Genomic DNA, 24,556 nt, shown 5'->3' with positions numbered 1-24,556 from the left:
TTCTTCTTCCTCCCCAAACTGGAGTATTTCTTGTCTGGGGCTAATGTTGTCAAGGACTCTCATCCATACAAAGTGAACTTGTTGATAATTTTTGTTTGGGACTAATTCGCCTGTTTATTTTGGGCCTTTCTGCCATCAAAACACCCTTTCAGATCCCCAAGAGCAGGCAGCACGTGAAAGGATTTTTAAAAATTTAAATGCGTCTTTCGCACACTTACAAACGTGCGCTTTCCACCAGCGTGGGTTTGAATTTTCCTCTGTTTCCTGGCATTTGGATGTTTTTGTACTTTACCGTACACTTTAGACCGCTGGAAACAATAACCCTATTTAAAATTTCGCGGTGGCAATGAGACAGACCTTTTAAAACCTTATCGCAGCTGTTCAAATACAACATCATTGTCAGGTTAAGAGCCAGCGTCTTTTATAGCTGCAGTCTCCAGCTCCTGGCTTGCCGGAGAGTTTAAATATTACCTTCGGAATATTCTGTGCTCGCGGGCTCTGTCGGCAGCATCCCCCGCGCCTGGCGGGGCCGCCGCCCGGGCCGGGCACGCTCGGCCGGCGCCGCGGGCTGAGGCGAGCGGCGGGCGCTGAGGCGCGGCGGCCGCGTAAGATCATGATCAGAGCCATGGCTAAGAGACCCCTGCGCCGGGAAGAAGCCGCGGCGGAGCCCACGACGCTCCCTCCGAGCGCCGCGTCCCCCCCCCCCCTCCCCTCCCTGCCTCGCCTTCTAGCAATTTCCTCCTCTTCAACAACAGCCTGGACAACCCACAGAGTTTAAAGCAACAAAATACTATTTTTCTTGACGCAGTTTAAGACTTGACTATTAAATCTAATCAGGAATTTTATGCCCATCAAATGGTTCTTTCATAATCTTTATTTACACTGTAAGAAAAGGGGTCCCCAGAAATATCCCAGCTGAAAGTATCAGCCCAGAGGTTTGCGGCGGGTTTCGCCCAACAGTAAAGTTAAAACAATAAGCAAATGCTGAGCTGCTTTCCACGCCGGCCTCGCTGCTGCTGCTGCTGCTGCTGCTGCTGTTGCTGCTGCTGCTGCTGCTGCTGGAGGAGCTGAATTCTGGGCTCCTGATTAGACATGAGGGCTCTTTGATATTTTGTAATTGAAAATATTAATTTCATGCATGTCACTAGACGGAAACTCAGATGGCTGTTATGATTATAGTAATTTAAATATTGCGTTCGGGACTGGCACACGGCTCCATAAGACCCTTCGCTCACGGTAAATCATGAGGGATTTAAAAACGGGCAGCAATTTTTTATTGGAAATGAACAGTAGAAAGTTTAAGTTTGATGTAAATAGAAGTTGAATAAACATGCGAGAGCCATTGGGGAACTGGGGACTTAGGCTCTGGGCATTTAATGTCACTATTGTTTTAAATCATATTAAAATGGAATAAAGTAATTAACATTAATAAATAAATCAATATTGTGCAATAAATGAGATATACAATCTACATTAATATAAAGGTTTTGCTCTCAGAGCCCCATATTTTTCCGAACGAGGGTGAAAAAATGCCCCAACCAATGGGTCCATGTAGATGTAAATTACTGTTTGTAATAAAGCATAGGTGGACATTACAGTTTTCTCCTCTAGCAAATGTCAGGGCTAAAAACTGGAGGTTACCAGACGTGGCAGCAGGGCTTAATTTTCACTGCCTTATCTCCCTGAACCTTATTACTGGTGATATGATTATGTTTTTGTCTCGGCAGTGCCGAGCATTCTCATAGTTGCAATTTGCTGTGTTTGTGTCCCATTATGTGAGGGGGATGGGAGAGGGGTACGAAGGAAGCCAGATATTTTGCAGATGCCTTCAGTAACAAAGGTATTGCGAGAAATGTCTTATTTTTAAAATAGGCTGAAACCCAGGAAGCTTTTAGTAAATTTCTTTTGATTTACTTGATTTCATAATTTTATTTAGAGTGTCTTTAAATGCGCTGATTATATATATTTTATGCCACGCTGTTAAATTGTAGGGACATTGAAGAATACTTTTATTTAAGAAAAAAAAAAAAATAGGTACGATATTGTGATCTTTCTTCTTTTAATAAAGCAACTGTCACGTTGCCCAGATTTCTATGTGCCGTATTTTCATAGAAAGAGTCGGCATTTGGGCTCAGATTTTCTAGGTTTTTTTGACCGAGGTAAGGGGACGGACACGACATACAGATGACATTATGTTTTTCCTAAATATGAAAGCCTATAAGATAAACAAAATATCACGCTGCTCTTTTCTTCAAAGGTGTTATTTCTGAGTGTAAAAATCGCACCCTAGCACTGACCGTATGCTCATCTTCTCTCTAAACCCCAGCCCTTCTCCTATCGTATTTTCATATTTTTGTGGACACAAAGGTGCCTGAGTGTGATGAGATTTTAGCGTGTATATTGGCGGCCAGTGCAGCCTTCAGCCTCGGTATTTGTATTGCACAATTACCTTTCGGCGGATTCCTGCCATATTTATATTTTAATCGCAAAATAAGCAAATGCCCTTTTCGTTCTATGTAAAGGACAAGCCCAAAGACATTTGGAAATAGCTCACAATCTTTTCTGTCTAGAGGAATTTAACTGAGAAAAGGGTAAAAAGGAAAAATAGAAGAGGTTACAATCACTCACAGAATCATCACATTTACACAACGGTTCAAAAATAAAGGGAAGAAAGCGGCATTTCCATGTTCTCGTGTATAGATATAATTTTCCATAATTAACAGTGCACCCTGGTTCCCATCGCCCGTTCCCATTCTCTGAGTTCGGCCTCACTGTAATTGCGAGGGGTGAAAGCACCTCGGATGAAGCCTGATGGGCTCGGGGTGGGCTCTCGCAAGGAGCCCTCTCATGCCAAGAAAAACAAACACCTAAACTTCGCTAAACATTTCCCCCTAGGAAAGTGTATGGCCACCGAGAGATCAGGGCATTTTCCTCCGGGATACGGCTCTGCCTGCAAGGGCTACCTCTGGCGTCAGGGATCCCAAGGATTTTGGATTGTACAATGCCGTTTTATTACCGCCGGAAAGGCTATATCTAGGAAAGTGTTAACAATGAACTTCTAAAAAGAAAAAGGAAAAAAAAAAAAAAGAAAAGAAAAAAAGAAAAATAAACCACACACCAACAATCCAGCAGACGAAGTGCCAACAAATGCGTTCGCGAGAGACTGGTCCTTAAAAAATGCGGAATATGGCTAAGACAACATGAAATAGATTTCGATGAATTCTGCAAATAAGCAGAAAGCAGCAAAACCTTTTCTTTCCTCAGATTCTGATCAGAAGTGCACACTGGAAGGAAAAAAAGGATAAAACAAACAAACAAAAATCTCAGAAAGACAGAACATGCTCGGTTGCTGGAGACTGTCCAAGAAATTCATAAGAATTACTTTAATTCTGTAAGCTCTACTTTCATTTTAATAGATCTCCATAGCACTTTTAAAGAGAGGAACTCCATTCAGCAATGCCTTGGAAAGGTGATGTTAGGATATTAAAAATATCTTTTCTCTTTAGTCTCTCTGTCTTTCTTTTAAAAAATATGGACTCTCATGAGCTAATGTTAATCTCGCCTTTAAATAAAATACGTTTTTAACATTATGTTTTCTGTACCTAGATGTTGATTTAAGAAAATCCTCGAGTAAGAATCAAAGATAAATTGTGGAAATGCATGTTTTATATATTACTTTTGTTCCACCCGCGTTAAGGCTGTCCTTTAAGGAGTAGATAGATTTTCGTTCTAGGGAACGAATTCTGAGTATCTTTGGGGTTTGATTTTTTTTCCTTTCTTAAAATTATGGGATTTTTTTTAAAGCTCGGATGCATTATAAAAGATTACGAGCAAAAAAAAAAAAAAATCTTTTAAAGTGGCATATTTCTCCAGCACGTCACGGTTATGGGTTATTTGTTTAATAAATCTTTTTGATGCTTTATTTTCTCATTTGGAAGGCCCTGAAATCTTATCGTTACTTATATATTAGATATTTTATTAGCAGTGGAATTATTATTAGGGGGGAAAGAGAGTGGAGCAGCGGAGGCTGCGGCATTGCAGCGCCCGGGCGCGCCCTCCTGTGGCCGCTGCCCGCCAGGCACCGGGATTTTCTCCTCTCCCCTTTCTCCTCTGCTCAATTCGCTCTCAGTCGTGCCTTTCTTCCTTTCCTTTTTAATAGAAACTTAACACCGCTATCATTGAGAATTTATGCAAGATTAGTGCTAGGGTGTTTCGGTTTCCGCGGCCCGCTTTTGCGGTGTCTTGGCATTTTGAAGGAGTATTAATACGCTGAGATAGACTGTCAAAGCACTGCAGGGAACAGAAAACCAAACGACTCGTTCTCGCCCTATGGATTAAGGATCCGGAGACACGCGAGAATTTGGCTCTAAGGTCAGGCAAAATGCCGTGAGGAATTCCCCGAGACCTCGCGCATTTCTAATTAATGGGCTTTGTGGGGAAACCGCATAGAAATACCGTCTTTGTCCCTAAATTACGAGACATTTCCTATTTTTTTTTTTCTAAGCAAACCCCTCTTTTTCTTGTGAGCTGAAAAAAAAAATTAAAAAGAAAAAAATTAAAAAGGGGGAAAAAAGAAAGAAAGAAAGAAAAATATTTTTGGGTCGAATTCCCAGGGCACAGAAGAGAAAGATGGGTAAGTGAGAAGCCCCCTGTGCTCCAGCTGGCAGGGACTGGAGCAGGGCACGCTCACTGCACGACGCCGAGAGCTCACCTCGACCCAGCCGGGATTTTCTTTGCGTTATGATGCATTTGCTAATATGGCCAGCTATGCGGTAAAAAGTGTGTGTGTGGCTGTGCGTGCGTGTGAGAGAGAGCGAGGGAGGGAGGGAGAGAGGGAGACAGAGAGAGAGTGGGTGGTGGTTGAAAATAACAGAGGAACCTTAAGGCGCCTAATTATTCAGAAAGGTTAAAGGTGATGACCTTGACATTTTGGAAGTTCAAAGGCATACACTTATGTTTTTCTTGCTAAAGTGTTTTAAATTTTTTTTTTTTTAGTCATGCCTCCCTCCTCTTCTATTTCTCTATTTTTTGAATTCTCCGGTTTTTTTCCTAACTTAGTTGGCACTTTTGCCTTCCCTGCCTGAGAGAGTAGCGAGGGCCACCTCGTCCTATTCAAAAAAGCCAAATTCTTTTCTCACTCGTCGCCTTTATTGCACATTGCGGAAATCTCTTTTTCGCCCACCAGAAGGTGTATAATATAACCCAATTAAGCTGTTTAGAACCTCGGGTTTTATGGTGTTGTCTAGACAGTTCAAGGTTTTGTAAACAGCCCAGCCAGGTCACGCAAGATAAAGCGGCGCGGAGCGGAGCGGATCTCCTGCGGGTGCCGGCCCCCGGCGGGGCCCGCCGCGGCCACAGCGCGCCCGGCTCCGCTCCGCCAGCGCCGCGCTCCGCTCGCCCTCCCGGCAAGCGGATTTCAGAAATCCACCCCTCTGCTGCTCCCAAAAGCGTTGGGGATGGTTCCCTGGTTTTGGTTTGGGGTGGTTTTTATTTTTCTTTTTTTTTTTCTTCTTTTTTTTTTTCCTTTTTTTTTTTCCCCCAACTAGTGCCAATTGTTTATAGCTACCTCTTGTCTGACTCGCTCGGAGCCCCAGTCTTTCTGCCTTGCTCTTGGCTAACAAGTAAACACTCATTGACGTTGGGGATTCTGGGCTTTTTTGGAGCCTGACCAGTTAAACGAAAAGCCTTTTTCGTTGTTTATAGTAATGGTAGCACCATCAGAAGTGATGGTCTGCAGACAGCCATGTTGGCTCTGTCTCACAGCGAACGGGGAAGGTACGCATACCTACAAAGAAGAGCTATGCATCTAAACTATAACTTAATTAAAATGCTTTCTAAATAACCCGGGTAGGCTTCCTCACATTATTATTTAACTGAACTTGGCTCTAGCCCGGAAAACGCTAGGATCCTTCGGGGATGGAAATCCATACAGTCCACGGAAGTTATAACCTTAACTTTACTAGAAACCATTTATTCACATGAAAAAGACAGTGGCCCATGCTTTTGGGTGACAATTGAAACATATATATATATATTTTTTATATATAGCGAGCGTACATTTACCATCTCTTAAATAAACCGCATTCACTTAAAGGGAGGAAAGTGTTATCCTAGCTCAAAAGCAACAACAGAGCCCCCCCCCGAACTCAATGAATTGTAAGCAACAACTACCAGACACACAGCAGGTCCATTGCTGGCACTGTGGGAGAGGAAAAAAAAGCACCTTTGGCGAAAAACACTCGAGAGTGGACAGTTGGATTTACCCTAGTTTCCCCTTATCAGGAATCTGCTCCGCCAAGCCCCGAAATCTCCAGTGGCCATTCAGTGTGGGGAGTTGCACATGAAATGAAACTTTGAGTTCCGCAGGGTGGATGTGTCAAGTAAACAAATTAACTTTTGCATTCAGATGGTAGGTCAGAGAGACCGGTGTATTCTTTGTTTTCCTTCTTTCTTCCTGTTCTCTTGCTTTCTTTTTTAATATTTTTTCTTCTTTTTCCTTTTTTCTTTTTCTTTTTTTTTTTTTTATGTTTTGTTTTGTTTTGCTTTGTTTTTCAAAACAAGGGATTCCCTGTGAAATATTGGAGTCGATCTCTGTTCAGTTTCTTTTCTTTCATCCTTCGATTCTGGAACCAGATTTTAACTTGCCGGTCAGTGAGGTTGAGCATTCTGGACAGCTGCAGTCTCTTCTCTTTGTTTATGTACACGTTGAAGAAAAATTCCCGTTCCAGTTCTCTTATCTGATATTTGGTATAGGGGCACCTCTTTTTCCTTGATCGCTGGGGAATTGCTGAAATTCAAGAGAGAAGAAACTGATTCTCGCTGTTGCTACGAACATGCTCAGCTAGGGTTTGATCAGAGACTTTGATAATATCCCATTGCCTGCAAAGCAGCCCTCTAGCACTTCAAAAAATCTTCCTGACGCTTGTAATCTCCGGGTGACTTAGCAAGAAAAGCTAATATTTCCCAACTTCTCCTTAAAAGAGAGCTCTTCGAGCAATACAGAGAGATATTTAAATGGGCTGGAAATTTTCCAAGTTTCTCAAACTCCTCTCACACACACACCCCGCCCCAAACAAACGAAGATCTTAAGCTCTAAACCGAAGGCAGCTCTGAGCACTACCTGTGAAATCTCTCCGTCTCCCCCCGATGAATCAACAATTTAATAACAATTAATATCCTCTTCCAAGAATACCTTAAGCCCACCTAAATTGGTTTCCTATCGTAAACACGCTTTACAACGGTAAAGGAAATCTTATAGGATATATAAAATCCTTTGGATGCTTATAAAATTGCACATAAAATGCGGCTTGACAAAGTGTTGGCCTTGTACTCTTGCCCCCAATTTACTACTGATACCTACCTGAACTGTTGCTCTTCTCTGCAACAGCCTCACCAGAAGGGGAATCGGCGCTGTTTGCTGGTGTCACTTTCTTCTCCTGGCTGGAAGGTGTTTTACTGCAAGTGCTGTTCTGGGCTTTCAAGTCGCCCTTCTCTGCGTCCCCCTCGCTCTCGGAGTGTTGCTGGTACGGGGGTCCGGGGGCTGTCTCGTAAAACTGGTCGAAGCCTTGCGGCAGGATGCCGTTCCTCCCCACCGAGCTGTAGAAGTTGGAGGCGGCGGGAGACGGTCCGTGGTGGCCGCAGACAGGGTCCGTTTTGAACAACATTTCCGTCCTCCTGTTCGCAGGCTGCAGAAAGTCTCTGTGCATCACCTCTTCAGCTGAGTAATAAGGAGCATAACTGCCCCTATACTGCCATTTGCTGCGCTCTAATCCGTATTCCCTGAATGCTACTTCGCGCACAGGTTGAACATGAGGTAAATTAGAAGAATAAGGAAAAGTCATTTGACAGGACGACGATTGAGACAAAAAAGAAGGTTTCGTCGAGAAATCTGAGGGTGAGACGTAATAGGCGCACCCTGGCAGATACATATTGGATGTGCCGTGACTGCAATCGTCAAACTCAGTCATGTCTTCCTTTTTGCGATTGCAAGCAACCAGGAGGCTTCAATGCATTGAACAAGATCCATCTATTGCACAAGAGGGTTTGGACAGGATCAACTAAGAAAAAATCCCCACCGTGTGCTGACGTGCAATTCATCTTGATTGATTCTAGTGGTAATTATGTCACGTGACGCGATGTAGAAATGTCCTTATATCTATATCAGCCCCTCGGAAAGGCTCCTAAGATCTCTCCAAAGAGCCCTCCCAGCACGGGGAGGCGAGCGCGCCGTTTGTACAAATATAGCCGGTTTTAAGTCTCATCCTTTCAGCAGGCGATGGGAGATACACGTAGGTGGTGCGGATCACCTGGGGCCGCGCCGCCCGGGCAGGCGCCTGCCCACCGCCGGAGCCCGGCGCGGAGCCCCCCGCCCGCATCCCCTCCCCGGGCAGCGAGGGGGGAGCACTGCCACCGGCAAGGGAGGCAGCCCCCGGAGCGAGGGTTGGGGGCTCACGGACCGGCACCCCCGGCTCGGAAACGTGATCGCTTCCTCCTTAGAGGGAGCGATACTCTCCGGCCGCCGCTCAAGCAGATGATGAGCGGGTTCACTCAGCAAAGCCAAGTCCCATTCACACATTCGAGTGTACGACCGGATCTGCCCGCCCGGCTCCTGCAATCCACAGTTGGCATCAAAACCGGTCACGAAATTCAAAGCCTCAGTTTCGATCACCTCGTTTTCCCTCGCTTATAAGCCCAAACACTGCGCACTTGTGTCAGGGCGCCAAACTGAAATGAGAAACACGCAGACATAACATCTCTCAGCAGCCGGATTTACGAAAGGGAGATACTTTCGGGCTCTCTATAAGGCAGAGGGCTATGGCAGGAAAAGAAGTCCACCAAGCACAGTTTCCTTGGGAAGCAGAGCAGCAGACAAAGTGACCTCTGTTCTCCTGCCTCCAACTCCCACCAAAATGTTCATTTTCATTGGAAGGGAAAAGCAAGACTTGGGAGCTGGCGACACGCACGGCAGCCGCCAGCCCCGCTCCCGCCCTGCCTTCGAGGGCTCATTTTTCTGCCAATTTTCCTTTTTTCCTTAAAATATGATATTATACAGACAAGCACAAACAGGGCCGCAAAGGTTGAAAAGAGAGGAGAATAACAAATACACCAGCAATAGCCCTATACTCGACCAATTCCTCATTCCAGCAACATTTGCCAGCTCTCCATGGGAATGTTTTTTTTCCGCCACTGTACCGCATAGCCAGGTTAGCTCCATCACATGTCTCTCTCCAAATAAAGCCGGTCTCTGGGCGAGCTCCCCAGGCCCGCACGGCCGCCTCCGGACCCCCCAGCAATTCCCGGGCGGAGGCTCCGGCAAGGATCCGGCTCGACAGGCCCCGTGTCACCTCCACAAGGCACCTCCGGGTCCCACAGCAAGCGGAGAGCCCGGCAGGTGGGGGACCGGCCCCACGGAGCTCCGGGCAGGCGGGGAGAAGGCCCGTGGGCTCCCCGGCTCCTCGAGGCGGCCGTGCCCGCTGAGGGCTCGGCTCCGCTGCTGCAGGAGCCTCCTGCTCGCCCTCGGCTACGCCTTGCGGGGAGGCTGCGGGGGCGGGAGCCCCGCAACCCGGGCTGCGCCCCGCACCCTGCTCCCCACCCCGCCGCCGCCACCGCCACCGCCACCGCCACCGCCACCGCCACCGCCACCGCCACCGCCACCGCCCCTCCTGCACCCCCTGGCTCCCCAGAGAAGTCGAGGGCTACCCAAGGGGCTTCCAGGGGCTAGCCCTTCCTAAAATGTAAAGACCAAAGCCAGGCAGATATTATGGAGCTCATTCTTAACACCCCCACCACCGCCGCCTCTTTCTTTCCTTTTCTCTTTTCTTTGTACAGTTGGTTTTTTTAATGTGTTTTTTTTTTTTTTTTTCCTTTGGTGCCTCACTCGCAAAACACCTCAAACGCCACACATTGCACCCAGCAGATAGACACTTGCAAGTTGCAAATTATCACTAGAAATCAAGGCACAGAACCATCACTCCCTCCCTTAATCGGCTTCCAAGCCCTCTCGGTTCTGCTGCAACAGAAAAAAACAACCTCCCAAAAATGATGTCTGCGCAGTTAAAATGGCTCCTGTGTCACTAATTACCCTGGACCTTGCAGCAAAGCAGGGCAGGGCTCCGTTCGGATTGTGCCCCCCCCCAGGTTTCTGATCGCCTATCTCGTCACCAGAGATGGTTCTGGAAACCTATGGAGCTTCATTTTCTCTACCGTTCAAACAACTAATTGTGCCTTAGCCAGAATATTTCACCTTCTTTTCGATGCAACAAGGCTAGCATCAATTAAATTTTGGCGCAGGAGCCAACCGGTTTCAACTAATTCAAGTTCAAAGACATGGCGACGATTTGTTAGTATGAAAGCTCTTTTAGGAAACAGTCCTTTAGGAAACGATCTAATTTGGGAAATGTGAGACCAATATCACAGCAGAGACCCCGCTGGAATAAGGCAGAGCTGGGGGTCCCCGTTTGCCAGAGCGTTTTCACCCTGGGGTCGGTACCAGCCCAGCTCTGAACAGCACAATAACAACCCCCCCTCCCCCCCTTTTTTTTTTCCTTTTCCCCTTACACAGACTAAACAGCATCGAAACATAAATGCACATCATGTACACAATCAGGCGAATACTTTACCGTTAGGCGTCTTGAAACATCTGCAATCGTTGCCTGGAATCACCAAGTATTCAGGTCCAAGAGACATTTCCGTATGCTCTCCGTGGAAATTAAGGCGACTTGCGTAACGTTTAGGCTTAAAAATATACCCGGTCCGGCTGGAGAAGATGCGGTATTTTTGTGCCACCCAAGATAAGACACTAACTTGACCTTAACTTTGTTATGGCGCCCCTAGTATCTGGAGAACGTGAACAGACACTGTCTGGCAGCTCTCGTAAAAACCGACTGGAGAAGAGATTCTGAGTCATTTCATTTATTGCCACTACAGTTCTGCAAGAAAGCTTTTCCTCTCTGCCAAACTTTAATTATTTATGCTCTTTTAGGAAGCACAAAGGCATCCAGAGCCATTCCCAACAAACCAAGTTGCGTTTGCAGCCTTATCAAAAGAGGAGGGACGGAGAGCCTCCTCGAAGGGCTTTATCATGTTTAGGCTGCGGTGGAAATGCAAAGATGTTTATGTTTGAGAAAATAAAGGGATGAACCATCGCATTCATGCTGCGGAGGGACGCGGGCGCAGCAAGCGGGTGCCCGCCGCCCCATCCCGCCCCGCATACACCCGCAAAGCCGGTACCGGGGGCACCTGATAAAACACCCGAAATAATCCAGTGGAAGGGCGTGGAGTACATCCACCTCACTCGGGTGCATCTCCTGCGTGCCCAGCCGGCGTGTTCCACACGCTTTGCACACATGTGCCCAGGGGACAGCTCGGGTGGGTGTGCACAGGCAGAGCCGCACAGGCAGGGCGCGCCCCGCGTCTGCAGCTCTGCCACGCGTGTGTGCCTCCCCACGCCCGAACCGCTGTCCTCGCCCACTGCTTCAGAGGAAGGGATGAAACCTGGAGTATGGGCACGCGTGAAATCATGCACCATTTTCTGCCGCCGATGTGTCCGTGCACAGTATGAGCCCACAAACACGTACGTCTGAGTGTGCACACGAGGTTACACGCAACGGGCACTGCTGAAATGAGTGCTTCTATAGATACACAAGCACATACAGAGATACATGATACACAGACTTTCTCAACAAACCGCAATTTAGATCCTACCTCCTCTGCCTTTTCTCTTTCCGTAGGCGATTTAGACTAGGAGCTTCACAATAAGCCATCATCGTGGATCAGATGCGTTTAATAAATAATATATTGCCTTTCACATATTTCCATCCGAGGTTCCTCTTCGGATTTCATACCACCCATGTAATACAGAGACGGGTTGTACTAGGGAGGACTAGGATAGGGAAGAACAGAGCAATGGGTCAATCTCTCATGACTGTAGCCGTCTGAGTAGTATTCCAGGAGAGGATAAGAAAAGGGGCTTTATCTGGTTTTTGCTCTTCTCCTGGCTTGCATCATTGGGGTTGCTCCTAGTTTTTTTAATTAGAGAATGCCACTGGATGAAGAGACCATCATTGTCCGCAATGCGTCAACTCCCAGCGCAGAGGCTGAACGTAACCAAGATTTGGAGGGACCCAGGAATGGTTCCTGTGGCTGTGGATGGCTGGGTGCGCATCCCTTGCCCCCGGGGAGCTGTCACCCGGCGAGGCTTCGTCCCCGTCCCCGCTTTCCTACTGGCAGCCACCCCGTCATGAGCGAGGTAGGGTTTTGTCTGCATTGGGCAATGCGGGCGGTAAGAGTGGTGACAAATGCTTCGGGCTGGTTTTCCTTCTCCCCCCGAAACACCACCCAAGCGTTACCTTTGGGGCTCCCTGGAAAGCTTTCGGGAAAATGGCTACGTCTCTGCCTGCCTAGGAATGCGGGATTTAGCTCCAAATTAATCTGGACTACCGTGCCCGCTTGAGCAGTACTTGCAAGCACAGGAGTGAGTAGGAGCAAAGTTCAAATATGATTCTTTATGAAATAATAAGTTTATTGCCTTTGGAATGCTAGAGCCCCGTGTAAGTAGGCATCAGTTTTGTGACGTTCCTTGCGGTTGTTTAGGCTTTTTATATACACTACAAACAACCATATCTGAGTGTATTTCACAAGGCAGAAAAGAAGGTAGCCTCTGCCAGCCCAATTATTGTTACTGTTGGGAGCCGTGGAAATGATCTTCGTTAAGAAATGAAGACTTAGGTTGAAACTGCAGCCAAAAGGCATTTTAATACGGACCTATAAATCCGTGAGATTTTTGTTTTAGAATTCATATTCTGAGGTATTAGACTAGGGGCAATGAGTAATTTCCTCAGGCCTTGGAGCTCTGGCCAGTCTGACTGCCCTGGTGTTGCAGAGGCCGGCAGCTCTCGGCAGAGAAAGCCTCTCATCAAGATGCGGGAAAAATCGATCCAATTCTCATCCCAAAACAGTTATCAAACGTCTTAGACGCTGCTGCCAGTCCCTCGGTTGGGTTATCTTCTGAGGTTTCTATCTGGGCAAAACCCCGAACCGATTCTCACTTTCCCCTCATACAAATCTATTATCTCTTTTCCCTCATGCAAATCTATGCAGAAACGGCCACGAGGACCGACTGGTGAAACAATCGGTCCCACCAAAACCTCCGTGTTGTTCCGACTCCTGTGCCTGCAGCACCTCGGGGTGAGGCGTGGGCCGCAGCCTCGCCTCGGCCGCTCTGAGCCCGGCCTGTGTCCCGGCGCCGCCCGCTGCCTCCCGCCTGCCGGGGCAGCGCTTGGACAAGGCCAAAGTCAGGAGCGCTGCAAGGGCAGGGCCCGGCCCGGCCCTGGGGAGGCCCCGCCGCCCGACCCCGCGGCCCCTGCGGGGGACTCCGCGCTGGCCCGGGGGCGGCTGGCACACGGCGAGGGGAGAGGGGCGCTTTTTCCCGAGAGAGGAACCGCTGGGCCGTGCCCGTGGAGCAGCAGCCCTGGCCGGCTGTGCCGTCGGGGCGGGCCGGGCCGGCGGAGCGGGGCCGAGCGGCCGCGGCTGAGCCGCGCTCAGGTTACGCGGCCTTGCGCGGCTGTCACGTGCGCTCTCCGCCGGGCTGCGGTCGGAGCTGCGGCTCCGGGCGGGGGGAGGGTGGAAAGGGGAAGGGGAAAAAAAAAAAAAAAAAAAAGACTAAAGAAAAAGGTTTATTTGCTAACCACTTTCCCCATCGCTGCTCGAGCAGGTTACTCCAAACCACAAAACAAGCCGGCGCCGCAGGCTCGCCCTGGCGTGCAGGGCAGCAGATGAAGGGAGCAGCCGGGACTCACAGAGCTGACGTCTTTACTAGGCGTTATTCCTTTATTTTGCTGCAAAATGGTGTTTACATACAGATAACAGATATCGATCTTAGTTTAGCACCGCTTGTTCTCCGGGGAAAGAGAGGGTGGGATGCAGGACAAAATCTATATAAATGGAGAAAGAAAGGTAAAAAGCTGATAATACATGTTTCCGTGCTGGTCCGGCTCGTCTTCTTCATCTTGGCTAAGAACTCAGCGCTGCCTATTTACGCAGGGATCCTACGCGTTTCGAGAATTTGGTTTAAATGGTAAAAAGACACACTCCCCGCGTTTCTCTGGCGCGTACGCTCTACTCTAGGGGTGAACACTCCGGGCACAAGTTCATGCAGGAACGGACGGACTCTGCTCTAGTACATAGAAAGAGCCTGCTCTCGCATTACTACTCTTTTCTTTTTCATCCTCCGGTTCTGAAACCAAATTTTAACTTGCTGATCGCTTAAATTCAGTCTGTTTGATAGTTCTTTCCTCTTCTGTCGGTTAATAAACTCATTGAGGAGAAACTCGTTTTCCAATTCAGCAATTTGTTGTTTTGTGTATGGTTTCCGTTTCTTTCTTGATCTCCCCTGGGTGGGGCACCAAGGCAAACCTACAACAAATACGTCGACAGTTTAGTGGATCAAGTCTGGGTATGCAAATATAGGAATATGGGGAAAACAAAAACAAAAACAAAAACAAAAAAACAACCAAAACCCTAAGATAGGAAAAAACCAAAACCGCAGGATATCAGAGCTAAACTAGGTCGGAAAACTGGGCAAAGCAAAGCACATCTGACAGCACAATTGCTATCTAACATCCGAGTCAGATTAAGCGATTTTTGCTCCGAACTAATTACAGGGAGGGTTACAAAGTAATTACAGGCATCTCTTAAAAAGAACGTACAGCTAGGTCGCTTCTAACTAAAGCGAGATATTTAAGGCATACCATCCTGCACTGAAGGTCTGAGGCATGACTGGACTGCTGAGGGCTGAACTGTCAGGTTCAAGTTGACGGGATTCTTGATGTCCTCCTTTAAGCTTGAATTGCAGGAATTCACTTCAAAAAGAGTAGCCGAGCTATGCAAACTTCTCTGCAGGCTCGAGTGGTCATACTTTACGGGCTTTAAGTTGGCTGTGTGAGTAACAGTTGGGTCATTTGCAAAAGATTGCCTCTGCCTGCATCTCTCCTCTTGTTTGGAGCTCGTATCGTGGGCGTAATATTTATTGTTGTCTTCCAGGCACTCCTTGCTGCCGTTGGAGCTGATGTTGATTGGAACGGAGCCGGGGAGGTAAGGCTGCGCCGCGCCGCCGAACGCGTGGCTCTGCGGCTGGGCTGCGCACGAACTTGAGCAAGTCCAGGGGATCGAGCTCCGGGGGTAGGAAATGGTGGGCAGAGCCGCCAATTGACTGCCATTAGCCCGCAAATTAGGAAAATAAAAGGAATCTGGCGATTGCAAATTCAAGAGAGAACCAACGTAGCCAGATCTGTAGAGACTGCGATCACACATTTCCAACAAAGGACTTCAGCTGTTCTTACAGCGGTATTTAGTTACAACAGGGAATAAGCGGGAAGCCTGAAACGATTGGACGAAACTTTGCAGACAGGTTCTTCAAAGCCGGTAATTTCAGCACCGCCTCCAGCGACCGAGCCACAGAGTCCCCCCTCCCCACCCTTTTTTTTCTTTTTCTTCACCCCCACTTTTAAAAAGTCTTATGATAACACTTGAAATATGAAAATATCGAGCTCGCAAGGGGGAGGGGAAACCATGGTCTCTGCTTCTATAAAAGTGGCCGGGGCGGGTTGGCAGAGCTGCGGCGCCAGTGGAGAGATGAGCGGAAAACAAACATTTGCCGAGAGGACAGGGCAGCCCCGGGTGCAGCCCCCGTGCCGGCGGTGTCCCCCGGCTGGCAGCACCCTCCGGGCCAGAGCGATAGCCACGGTAAGAGTGAGCACCGAGGACTGCAAATAACTCGTGATGGCTATGAGATGTGGATGTTTAGGGCATACGTAGGTGCTTGTGCCCTTAACTGCATGATATGCATCTGCATATGCGTGCAAATAGAGAGAGTCTTAATCGATCGGCTATTACCGGGATCCTCATTCTGGCACACCAATAGCCAGTATTCTCTTAGGTCCGCACCTCTGCCCTTTTTACCCCTTTTTACCCCTTTTGCCTTTCATCTTCACTTGGAAGCGCTTATAGGCAAACAACGCTTCTAAAACTCGGAATCTGTTTTGTCTTTGAAATACAATCAAACAAACACCAACAAACAGAGGATAACAAGAGCAACGACACTGAACTACCTGGGCAACCCTCTGAGATTAAATAAATAAACAAACAAACAAATAAAATCGGAAGACTTCAAGAAAGAAAATGCCAGGGTCTGCTCTTCAGCAGGGAGGGTGTGAATGCAGCAGCGGGCAGAAGGGAGAGTCAGCCTCATCTCCCAGGTTGTGTGTGAGGAGTTTTTCCTCTAATGAGAAGAAAATAATCCCTTACTCTTGTATTACTGTGTTATTTTGGGAAGTCACACATATTTTTATATTTTTGATTGATCAAACAAGACCCCATATATTCCATTATCTCTCTCATTTCCCCGCAGCCCCAGAGTTATTAAAATCATATCTGAGAGCATCCTCACAGGAGGTTGCTCGTGTTCTTTCCCGAACCATGCTGTTCGTGAGACAGAGCAGAGGCAAGGCCCCGTGTGCTGCACCCGAAGGTCCTGGCAGGGGGCTGGAAGGCTCGGGAAGGGGTGGGGGACCCATGGGCTCCGCGCTCCCACCACCTCACAGATCCGCGGGACGCTCTGGAGGCCGATCCGCCACCCGGACCGGGCGTTCCTTTCCTCGGCCTCTTTCCCAAGATCTCCCCCGGTGTGTGCGAGTCCGGCATCAAGCGAAGCCTTAATGCCCGGACTTTTCCACTTTCATTACCTCGGTTAAAAACTTGAACCTAGTTAGCATGTAGGGTTAATTTTCCCTGTTATTATCCTCTTAATCACAGTTTTAATCTTGGTTTTATTTCTAAGGCGAGATCAGAGACGCTGCCCTTCTTGACATTGTCCTAATCAAATTCATCTTTGTGTTTAATGGGAAATTGAGGGAAATTCTGCAGTAATTTCATTGCCCTGGAAAAAAAAAAAAAATCTTTAAATGATTGCTCTCTCCTAGACCACACAGGACCACACAAGCACCGCTGGAGGATATTGCTGACCATTGCCTTTAATTTTTATTGTTTGAATTATGTCTACCAATTGAATCTCCCTCTTATTAGCTGACTTGTATTCTAACTTTGTGTTCCCTAAGAAGATGGGCAATTTTTTTTTTTTCATAACTGCCTTTTACGAAACAGCTGATTTTCGGTTCTTGGAAGAGAAAAGGAACATTCAGTTCAAAGGCTGTATTTTTGTCTGCAATAAACACAAGGAATGGATGTGAGTTCCCAGTTACCGGAAAGAAAGGTGACACTTCAAACTAACTTTTATGGGGTTAGAGAAAACAGAGCTTTCAATTAATATTCAACTCATTAGTAATTGCTAATTAATTTTAAAAATTAAAAAGAAAGGAAGAAAATAAAAAAAGAGCATAATAAAAACTTGAAATAGCTGGAGACACAGTTACGGAAAATGTTTAAATCTACATGGAAAAACATTTACAGAAACATCATGTTCCAGAGGCGGCTGGCCTCGGAGCCGAGGCGAGCGGGGTGGAGTGGAAAGAGAGCCTCGTACGGGCTTGTGCTGCTTTTTCCAGCCTCAGCCAGCTGCTGCTTTGGGGGCGGCGTGTTAATGCCTCGGGTGTCCCCCCGCCTGTGTCTGTACAGGAAATATCACCACTGAGGAACAGGGCGACCCGGAGGCCTGCTTTCACACGCTCCTTTCCTCTTTTCCGCTCTTTTTTTTTTTTTTTTTTTTTTTCTTCCCTGGTTTTTAAACAGGCGTCCGGATAGGCCTGGACATCAGAGCTGACCACACGCTATAATTTCACTGGCACAGTCTTCCAGTTTGCAGACGAAGGGTGCTCTGCGTGCGACTGAACAGCCTCCGTCGCCCATTCATCATCACTCGGAGGCGCGGCGCCCGCTGCAGAAGGTTTCCCTGCCTGTGCCGGGGGCTGTCCAGGAGAAGGTTTCCCTGCCTGTGCCGGGGGCTGTCCAGGAGAAGGTTTCCCTGCCTATGCCGGGGGCTGTCCAGGAGATGGCAGGATTGCCTCAGACATGGCTGGGAAATAGCGCTGCCTGACAGGAGCCCGGCGATGCAGCACTGCGCCACCGCGCATTTGCAATTGGGTTTGTCGAGGTACATGTTAATGATCTGCACTAACGTGCGCTACATTTCAGACGAACCATCATACCCTTTTCTCTAAACACGGGCCCGTGTGGCCGCCTACAGCTGGGGCTGCGCGGCCGCTGCCCGGCCCCGGGGCTGCCCGCAGCTGATGTCCTGAAGAGCCCAAGCTGAGGCCAAGGAGGGCTTGAACAAGGCTCACCAATGCCCCAGCTCCAGGCACTGGAGCTCAGCCGGTAGGTAGGGGGGTAGATGTGCGTCTCATCTCCCTCCTGCCTGTAGCTGTTAGCTTCTTAATGATTCTGCACGTTCTTACGAAACTATAAGGCAACTCCTCTCCATCTGGTACCGATTTGCCAGACAGTTCGGGTTTCCTTCTGCCCGAGGAAGGCGGCTTTGGCTCGGCAAACTGCGCCTTTTGAAGGCACGGAGCCCGGCAAAGCCAAAGGTTAAGGCTGGAAGGAGGGAGAGAACGGTCCGCGATGGCTCCGCGGCCAGGAAATAAAACAGCTCTGGCAGTGCCCGGCCGGCCGGCTGCAGGGAGACCCGGTGGGAGGAAAAACCTCTGTAGAATTAATGGCAGTATGCGTGGGTGAGTGGGGGTGCCAAGGGGGAGAAGACAAGAATTTAAAACATTCGGAGAAAAGAAAGTTGCATCAGCAGAGAGGGCTGTTCCAGGCACGTAAATGATGAGCAGCACAAGTGTCCTTTTATACTAGAATTAAACAAAAATGCGCTTTGCGATAAAATCTGAACTGCTCAGAAATGGACTTTTTTCGTCCTTTCAGGGAAAACAAACGCCATGAACGTGCGAGGAGAGTAGAAAGGGGAAGGAAGAGGGAGGAGGAGGCGGAAGATAACCTCCCGATGGAGCCAGCCGGCTGCGGAGAAAACAGAGTGGCATCGCTCCGGGCCGGCCGCCGGGGAAGCGGCAAGGGCCGGGACGGTTTGGAAATGGAGAACAAAGGGCGGCGGGCAGGACTCGGAGGGAGAGGGGAGACACAGCCTTTCGTCGGCTTCCCACGCCCTGTGTTTCTCGCCGGCTACATTTCTTTCTCACTAAAACCCTTTTCTGTCGACAAGGCACTCTCCATGCTTTTCCCCATCCTTTAATACGCGTCTCATTCTATCTACCTCTCATTTGCCAGGGACGGCGTCCTGTGTCCCTGAGAGGACCCCAGGCAAATCTGGAGCCCGAGAAACCCCCTGCAGCAAAAGAAGGCGAATTTCTTTCTTTTTATATACAGCGAAAAGAAATAGTTTTATTAAAGATTCAGGAAAAGATTTGCAACATCGTTAACAGTTTGGAAGTTCAGATTGTATTTCCAACACAAAGTAAAAGCTGACTTCAAGACACATTTTCAAAAAATGGTTTATGGAGAAATAGGCTTATCGTGTCTTACCACACACAAGGGTAATCAAAATGTTTAGAGCAATAGTATATTATAATAAATAATACTAGTTTGGAACACATTTTAATAATTAGACGAGGCACATTAACAGAGAGGTTACTGCTTCTCTCTCCTAGTTGTTGATTAGCGTGTCTGATCACCCTGTGTATATCATATCATGCACACTAGACTTAAAAGAAATTAAAAGTCGACAAAATCTTAGCCTTTCGGCCCATATAAATTATGGCATCTTTTGAATTTCCTTATTTATTGCTTCTGTCATTAACACCCGTTTAGTTTCGTAAATTAAAACCTAGCAGTGACCTTCGCTTGTCCATCAGGAAATTTTTCGGCGTGAGGAAGTAGAAGAGTCTTGGGCTGGTGCAGACCGAGAGGGCAGAGCGGGCATTTCCCGCCAGGTCCGTGCAGGTCCGTACCCGCATTCTGTAGGGACAGCCTCTCCTGTGGCCGCAGGGCAACCGGCCGATCCGTTCTGCCCCAAGCGCTGCCCCAGGGCCGCCGTCTGCGCCCCCGCGGAGCGCTCAGCCCGCAGCCTGGAGCACAAACTCTTCCCTTTCGCAGCCGGGGCTCCTTTTCCAGCCGGGCAGCGTGCACTCCTTGCGCTGAAAATGAAACTGCGGCCGATAAAACCCGCAAACCCAAGCTCAACCTCAAACCTGCAGAACGGGGAGCGCGGTGGGACGTGCCTGCGAATCTATGCCCCGCAACAGCTCGGAGAGGTTCTCTCTTCCTCGTCAAAGTAATTTAAATTTCTGCTGCAGCCAGTAACCCTCCACACAATTCTCTCCGGGTCCCAGTGGACCAGACAAGTTTGGCAGAAGCCGGGCGCTGCCACGGGTCTGTATTCCGGATTTCTTGTATTTCCGATTGATTGATTTTTTTCACTCGGCGTGTTTTGAAGTTTACGATACCAAATCAAAACTGACACTTTCTGGCACTGGCTGTTGCTCAGAGGAAAAAAAAAAAAAATCACAGAATACCCCACCAAAAGACTTAAGCATTAAAAAACCGGTAACTTTTACCGTTCAACATATTTAAATTCGTTTATACTGGCCTAGAGGGAAGAACAGAAAATATAATTAATATTAATATTATTATTATTTTCAAAAAGAAGAAATTATACAATTCAAGACTTGTCAACACTCCCTTACACTGAGAGAAAAACGCTGACTTTCACGGAAAACAATTTCGCCACCGCTGGAAGGACAAAAAAAAAAAAATTAAATATATTTTCAAGTCTTTTCAAAAGTCTTTAGCTGGTGGTAGATGGAGTTTATATTTTCATCGCTGTCCGCAATTAATGTATCAGGATACATTGTCTTTCAGTTTGGAGACTATTTTCTTATCCTTCACCCTCCTGTTCTGAAACCAAATGGTAACTTGTCTCTCAGACAGGTTTGTGGCTGCGGATATCCTTCGCCTCTTGTCCTTGTTAATGAACTTGTTAATGGCATATTCATTCTCGAGTTCTTTAAGCTGCAGTTTTGTATACGGCACTCGCTTCTTTCTCCCACGCCGGTAGACACACATATCGGGCTGGTTTAGTGCAACGTCCCCTATTGTAAAAGACATTATGTGAAAAATCAGAATTTTATTACAGGCTTTTAAAGCTTAACCGATACTTGTTGGGCACTGGTTTTCATGGGCAAATAAATAATGCCGGGTTGTTTACAGTTTATTATTATTTACACTGCCACATTATTTGCACTCTAGTAAAGCACTACCAAAACTTTGATGGACTGTCATCACTTTTCAGGCATGCATCGCTAACCGAGCATGCAGGGCGGCGGGGGCATTGGCTGGGGGGCTGAGAGTGGGTCGGCGCTGGCAGTGCACACACAGAAATCGCTTTGGTGAGAGTTCCCCGGGTTTGTTTGCATGTGGTTTGTGCCTCTGTGCCCTCATTGCTCGCGGTCTCTTAAGTGCTCTGGGGCCGGCGGATCAGTCGGCAGCCGGAGAGGCAGAGGAGAGCAAACCTTCGAGCCACCGTCCCGCAAACTTCAAACGCGACTATGAACGCGGCCACCGAGGGACGCAGCGGGAGAAGGAGCCCGGGGCCGCCCCGGCGCTCGCGGGCCGGGGTCGGTGCCCTGGCGCTGGTGGCGGGGAGGTTCTGGGGTCAGTCCCGCGGATATGGAAAGCAGAGGGTGAGGATTTTCTCGGGGGTAGACGGCCGAGGGGGGAGTGAGAAAAAGAGAATATCCACCGCCCCCACCCTGCTGTATGCGTGTCTGTGCAGCGTGTCCAGCTCGGCAGGCCGCCCCTGCAGCCCGGGGGCGGGGGAGGGGACGGGAAGGCGGAGGAGGCGCGGGGGTGTTCTGCTCAGACCATTTCTCCCCCTCTCGTACCTGGAAAGGACGATTTCCAGAAGTGTGAGCTCTGTGTCTGATCTTTGGCACAGTAAACCTGACTATTCCAGCCATTAGCCAGAGTCCAAGACTGATAGCCCTCCATTGATATGTATGTTTCGTGTCTCGGTTCCCCAGAGCCAAACGTTGAGACCATGTCTATGTACCCAGGAACGTGCTGGTAGGGGGTTGTATAGCCCTGGTAGAAGGACACTTCCTTTGCCCTGGAGGAGACTTCATTGGCGGGGACACTCGTGCTGGTCAAGCTGGAGACGTCCATGTACTTTTCCACGGGAAAGCCGCCAATGGAGGCATGGGGGGGAGACTTCAGGGCGTTTTGCTGTATCCCAACCCCGTGGGACATCCTGCAGCTATAGTATCCATTGCCAAAGTGATACCCATAGCCCAGCGCGGGGGCGGCGGCCGGCGTGGTGGAGCCCGGGCAGTCCTTGGTCGGGGGGTCGGGCCTCGCCGCCGCCCCCGAGCGCTCCCCTCCGCCGGCGTAGGCAAAACCCGAGGCGGCGGCGGCAGCGGCGGCGGCGGCGGCCGCTCGGCCCGTGTGCGCCGCCCCGAAAACGGGCGAGGAGAGAAAATTACGGCACTGCCCGGGGGCTCCGCCGCCGCCGCCGCCGCCGCCGCCGCCGCCGCCGCTGCTGTCGCCGCGCAGTCCGTCCATCTCCCAGCTCGCTGCTTTGCTCATGGCCTTGCACATCGCGGGCGGCGGCGGCGGCGGCTCGGTCCCCGGCCGGGCATGATGCGGATGGTTATTTGCCTCCAACAGGTTGGATCCTGGCGGTACGTTTATAAAAACGAAGTCCAGGTTGGGAGGGGGGAGCGGGGCGGGGGCGGCCGGCCCCAGATTAGTTTGCCTCAGCCCGGGGGGCTGCTCATAGGCTGCCGTCGGAACATGTGACCCTCCCGCTGCCCGCACTGCCCCTTTCGCCTCGCAGCCCCCGGTCGGCACCGACGGCGCCCCCACCCTCTACTCCCACCCCCGCCCCGCCGCCGCGCTCCCGCCCCGCCACGGCCCCGGCGCTGGAGCGGGGGGAGATTGGGCGGGCGAGCAGCGCTGATGCCCCTCCGGACCAACCTAGGCCCCCGTTGCTTCATCTCCCCCTTCCCCCTGCCCGCGGCTTCAAAAAGGCCAGCCGAGTACCACTGGACATCTTGAGGCCGCCGGCAGGGACCCTTTTTGCAGCCATGGACAGGGGTCTCACCAGATCCGCAGCGAGACTTTCTCCAGTTCATTGTTGCCTCTGCAAAAGGGGGAAAACCCCAACATAGTCTTTGTATTCCATCCTCCCCACCTCCCTTCTTCCCGGCGATATATGGAGTAGATGGGCTTTGTCCTATGGGAAAAGAGGTCCCTTGGCTTCACTGAACTGTCGGTCCTTGGGAGAACCCTCCTTTTACCCACCCCCACTAACCCCCCCCCCCCCGCCCCCCCGATATTGCTACGGGCTAGGAAAATGCACGGGGTCTGTGCGCAGCGCAAGATGGTAAACCTGGTGCTCATTAGATGTGGCTTTTTTCCCCGTGCAGTGTCAGTTCATGTCGTGGTAAGGCAGCCTAGTTAAAACGCAGAGTTTGCTTACACCGACGGCTGTTCTCGTGGTGACTTCCCAAGACGGTGGCAAATCCTTCTGTCGTCTCTCTCGACTCCCGCACTGAGTCGGGATGGAAATGCAGGAGCGCGAAGTACTGGAAATGGAGAAAGCTCCGAAGATGACTCCCAACTCTAGCTCCAGTCCCAGCCACAACCTCAACCACAACCCCAATCCCTACCCCTCTGGACCGAGTCCAGTCGCTCCGCAGTTTTGTATTGCACACTTCGCTCTCTCTTGGGCGCAGAGGGCAAGAAGTTGCTGGGAAAAGTGTCAGGTTCGTGGGGAAGGACAGGGAAACACCGCGCCGCTGAAAACTATATAGCTGGGGCTGTGTTTACTGACCCTACGGAGGCTCAGGCGCATGAGAGAGGAGAGGCAGCCGCCATGGAGGTGAAACTCTGTACCGACACCATTGCGGGGCTCTGGGGGTGTCCTCGCTGAGCAGCCCGGGCAGGTGGAGGCAGGGCTCCCCGGACGCTGGGCTGTCGCGGGATAGCTGCAGGTCCCGCAGCAGCCGCCCGTCACTCAGCTCCACTTGTAGCCGGTCTAATAATCGCCGGCGGTATGTGGAAGAGGGGTTTGGAATGATAAACGGGTGCCCATAACTACGGCACCCACCGAATGTCATAGACGAGTTCATGTTCATTAGCTCTGACCGCCTAATCGTTAATAATCTTGCATAATCAGCTGAGGAGTGAGCCACGCGTGATTACATGTTTCTTTCAGTTATAAGCCGAATCAGTATTTACTCTCAGGACATTAAACCCTCCGTAATTAGAAGGAAGTTTAGTCGAAGAACGATTTTCTCACCCTTTTATGTCGCTGCAAGCAACTTTCTACCGAAAACGTTGCTATAAAAAGAAGTCCAGAGAAACGAAGGACTTTATTTCTCCGGACATCTTTCTACGTGTATTCCCACGTCCTGTTGTGTTTCCTCTTTCAATAAATGCAGTAAAAATTTCTCTCACGTCAGGACCTTTAAATAAGGCCGCGAAAGAAAGGAACACCTAAAGAGCAGGGTTTGGGAGCTTTTTGAGGTCGATTGCATCAAAGGAAACCACGGTGCAGCCGCAGCGACTCCCGTAGAGGTCTTCAGCC

At 49.5% G+C, this 24,556-nt stretch overlaps 3 protein-coding genes across 3 annotated transcripts; all 3 read right to left on the bottom strand.

Annotated features, from left to right (window-relative positions):
* Positions 1-6,526: 6,526 nt before the first annotated feature.
* HOXD11 (homeobox D11) lies at positions 6,527-7,986 on the bottom strand. The gene is given in 2 exon segments (NM_001287781.1): positions 6,527-6,787; positions 7,361-7,986. Coding segments are annotated over 2 exon segments (843 nt in total). The 5' UTR covers positions 7,968-7,986; the 3' UTR covers positions 6,527-6,551.
* A 5,669-nt stretch (positions 7,987-13,655) lies between these two features.
* On the bottom strand, positions 13,656-15,417 carry HOXD12 (homeobox D12). Its single transcript, XM_012574833.5, has 2 exons — positions 14,748-15,417; positions 13,656-14,412 (listed from the first exon to the last, which is right to left on the bottom strand). The coding sequence occupies exons 1-2, from the start codon at positions 15,307-15,309 to the stop codon at positions 14,174-14,176; spliced, it is 801 nt and encodes a 266-aa protein (XP_012430287.2). The 5' UTR covers positions 15,310-15,417; the 3' UTR covers positions 13,656-14,173.
* Positions 15,418-20,391: 4,974 nt separating this feature from the next.
* Positions 20,392-22,563, bottom strand: HOXD13 (homeobox D13). Its single transcript, XM_030277527.4, has 2 exons — positions 21,852-22,563; positions 20,392-21,059 (listed from the first exon to the last, which is right to left on the bottom strand). Exons 1-2 carry the CDS (start codon positions 22,561-22,563, stop codon positions 20,809-20,811), a joined length of 963 nt encoding a protein of 320 aa, XP_030133387.4. The 3' UTR covers positions 20,392-20,808.
* Between the last annotated feature and the right edge of the window lie 1,993 nt (positions 22,564-24,556).

The sequence above is a fragment of the Taeniopygia guttata genome, chromosome 7 (genome assembly GCF_048771995.1).
Source record: "Taeniopygia guttata chromosome 7, bTaeGut7.mat, whole genome shotgun sequence".
Taxonomy (NCBI): domain Eukaryota; kingdom Metazoa; phylum Chordata; class Aves; order Passeriformes; family Estrildidae; genus Taeniopygia; species Taeniopygia guttata.
This window is presented reverse-complemented; position numbering and strand designations above follow the sequence as displayed.

Bases quoted from the DNA above. Each gene is read 5' to 3' on its own strand.
- HOXD13 (XM_030277527.4), bottom strand. From the start codon at position 22,563: ATGTGCAAGGCCATGAGCAAAGCAGCGAGCTGGGAGATGGACGGACTG. The intron at 21,060-21,851 runs GTACGAGAGGGG...CTTTTACAATAG, and splicing joins CTGGAAATCGTCCTTTCCAG to GGGACGTTGCACTAAACCAG.
- HOXD12 (XM_012574833.5), bottom strand. From the start codon at position 15,309: ATGTGTGATCGCAGTCTCTACAGATCTGGCTACGTTGGTTCTCTCTTG. The intron at 14,413-14,747 runs GTATGCCTTAAA...TATTTGTTGTAG, and splicing joins CAGACCTTCAGTGCAGGATG to GTTTGCCTTGGTGCCCCACC.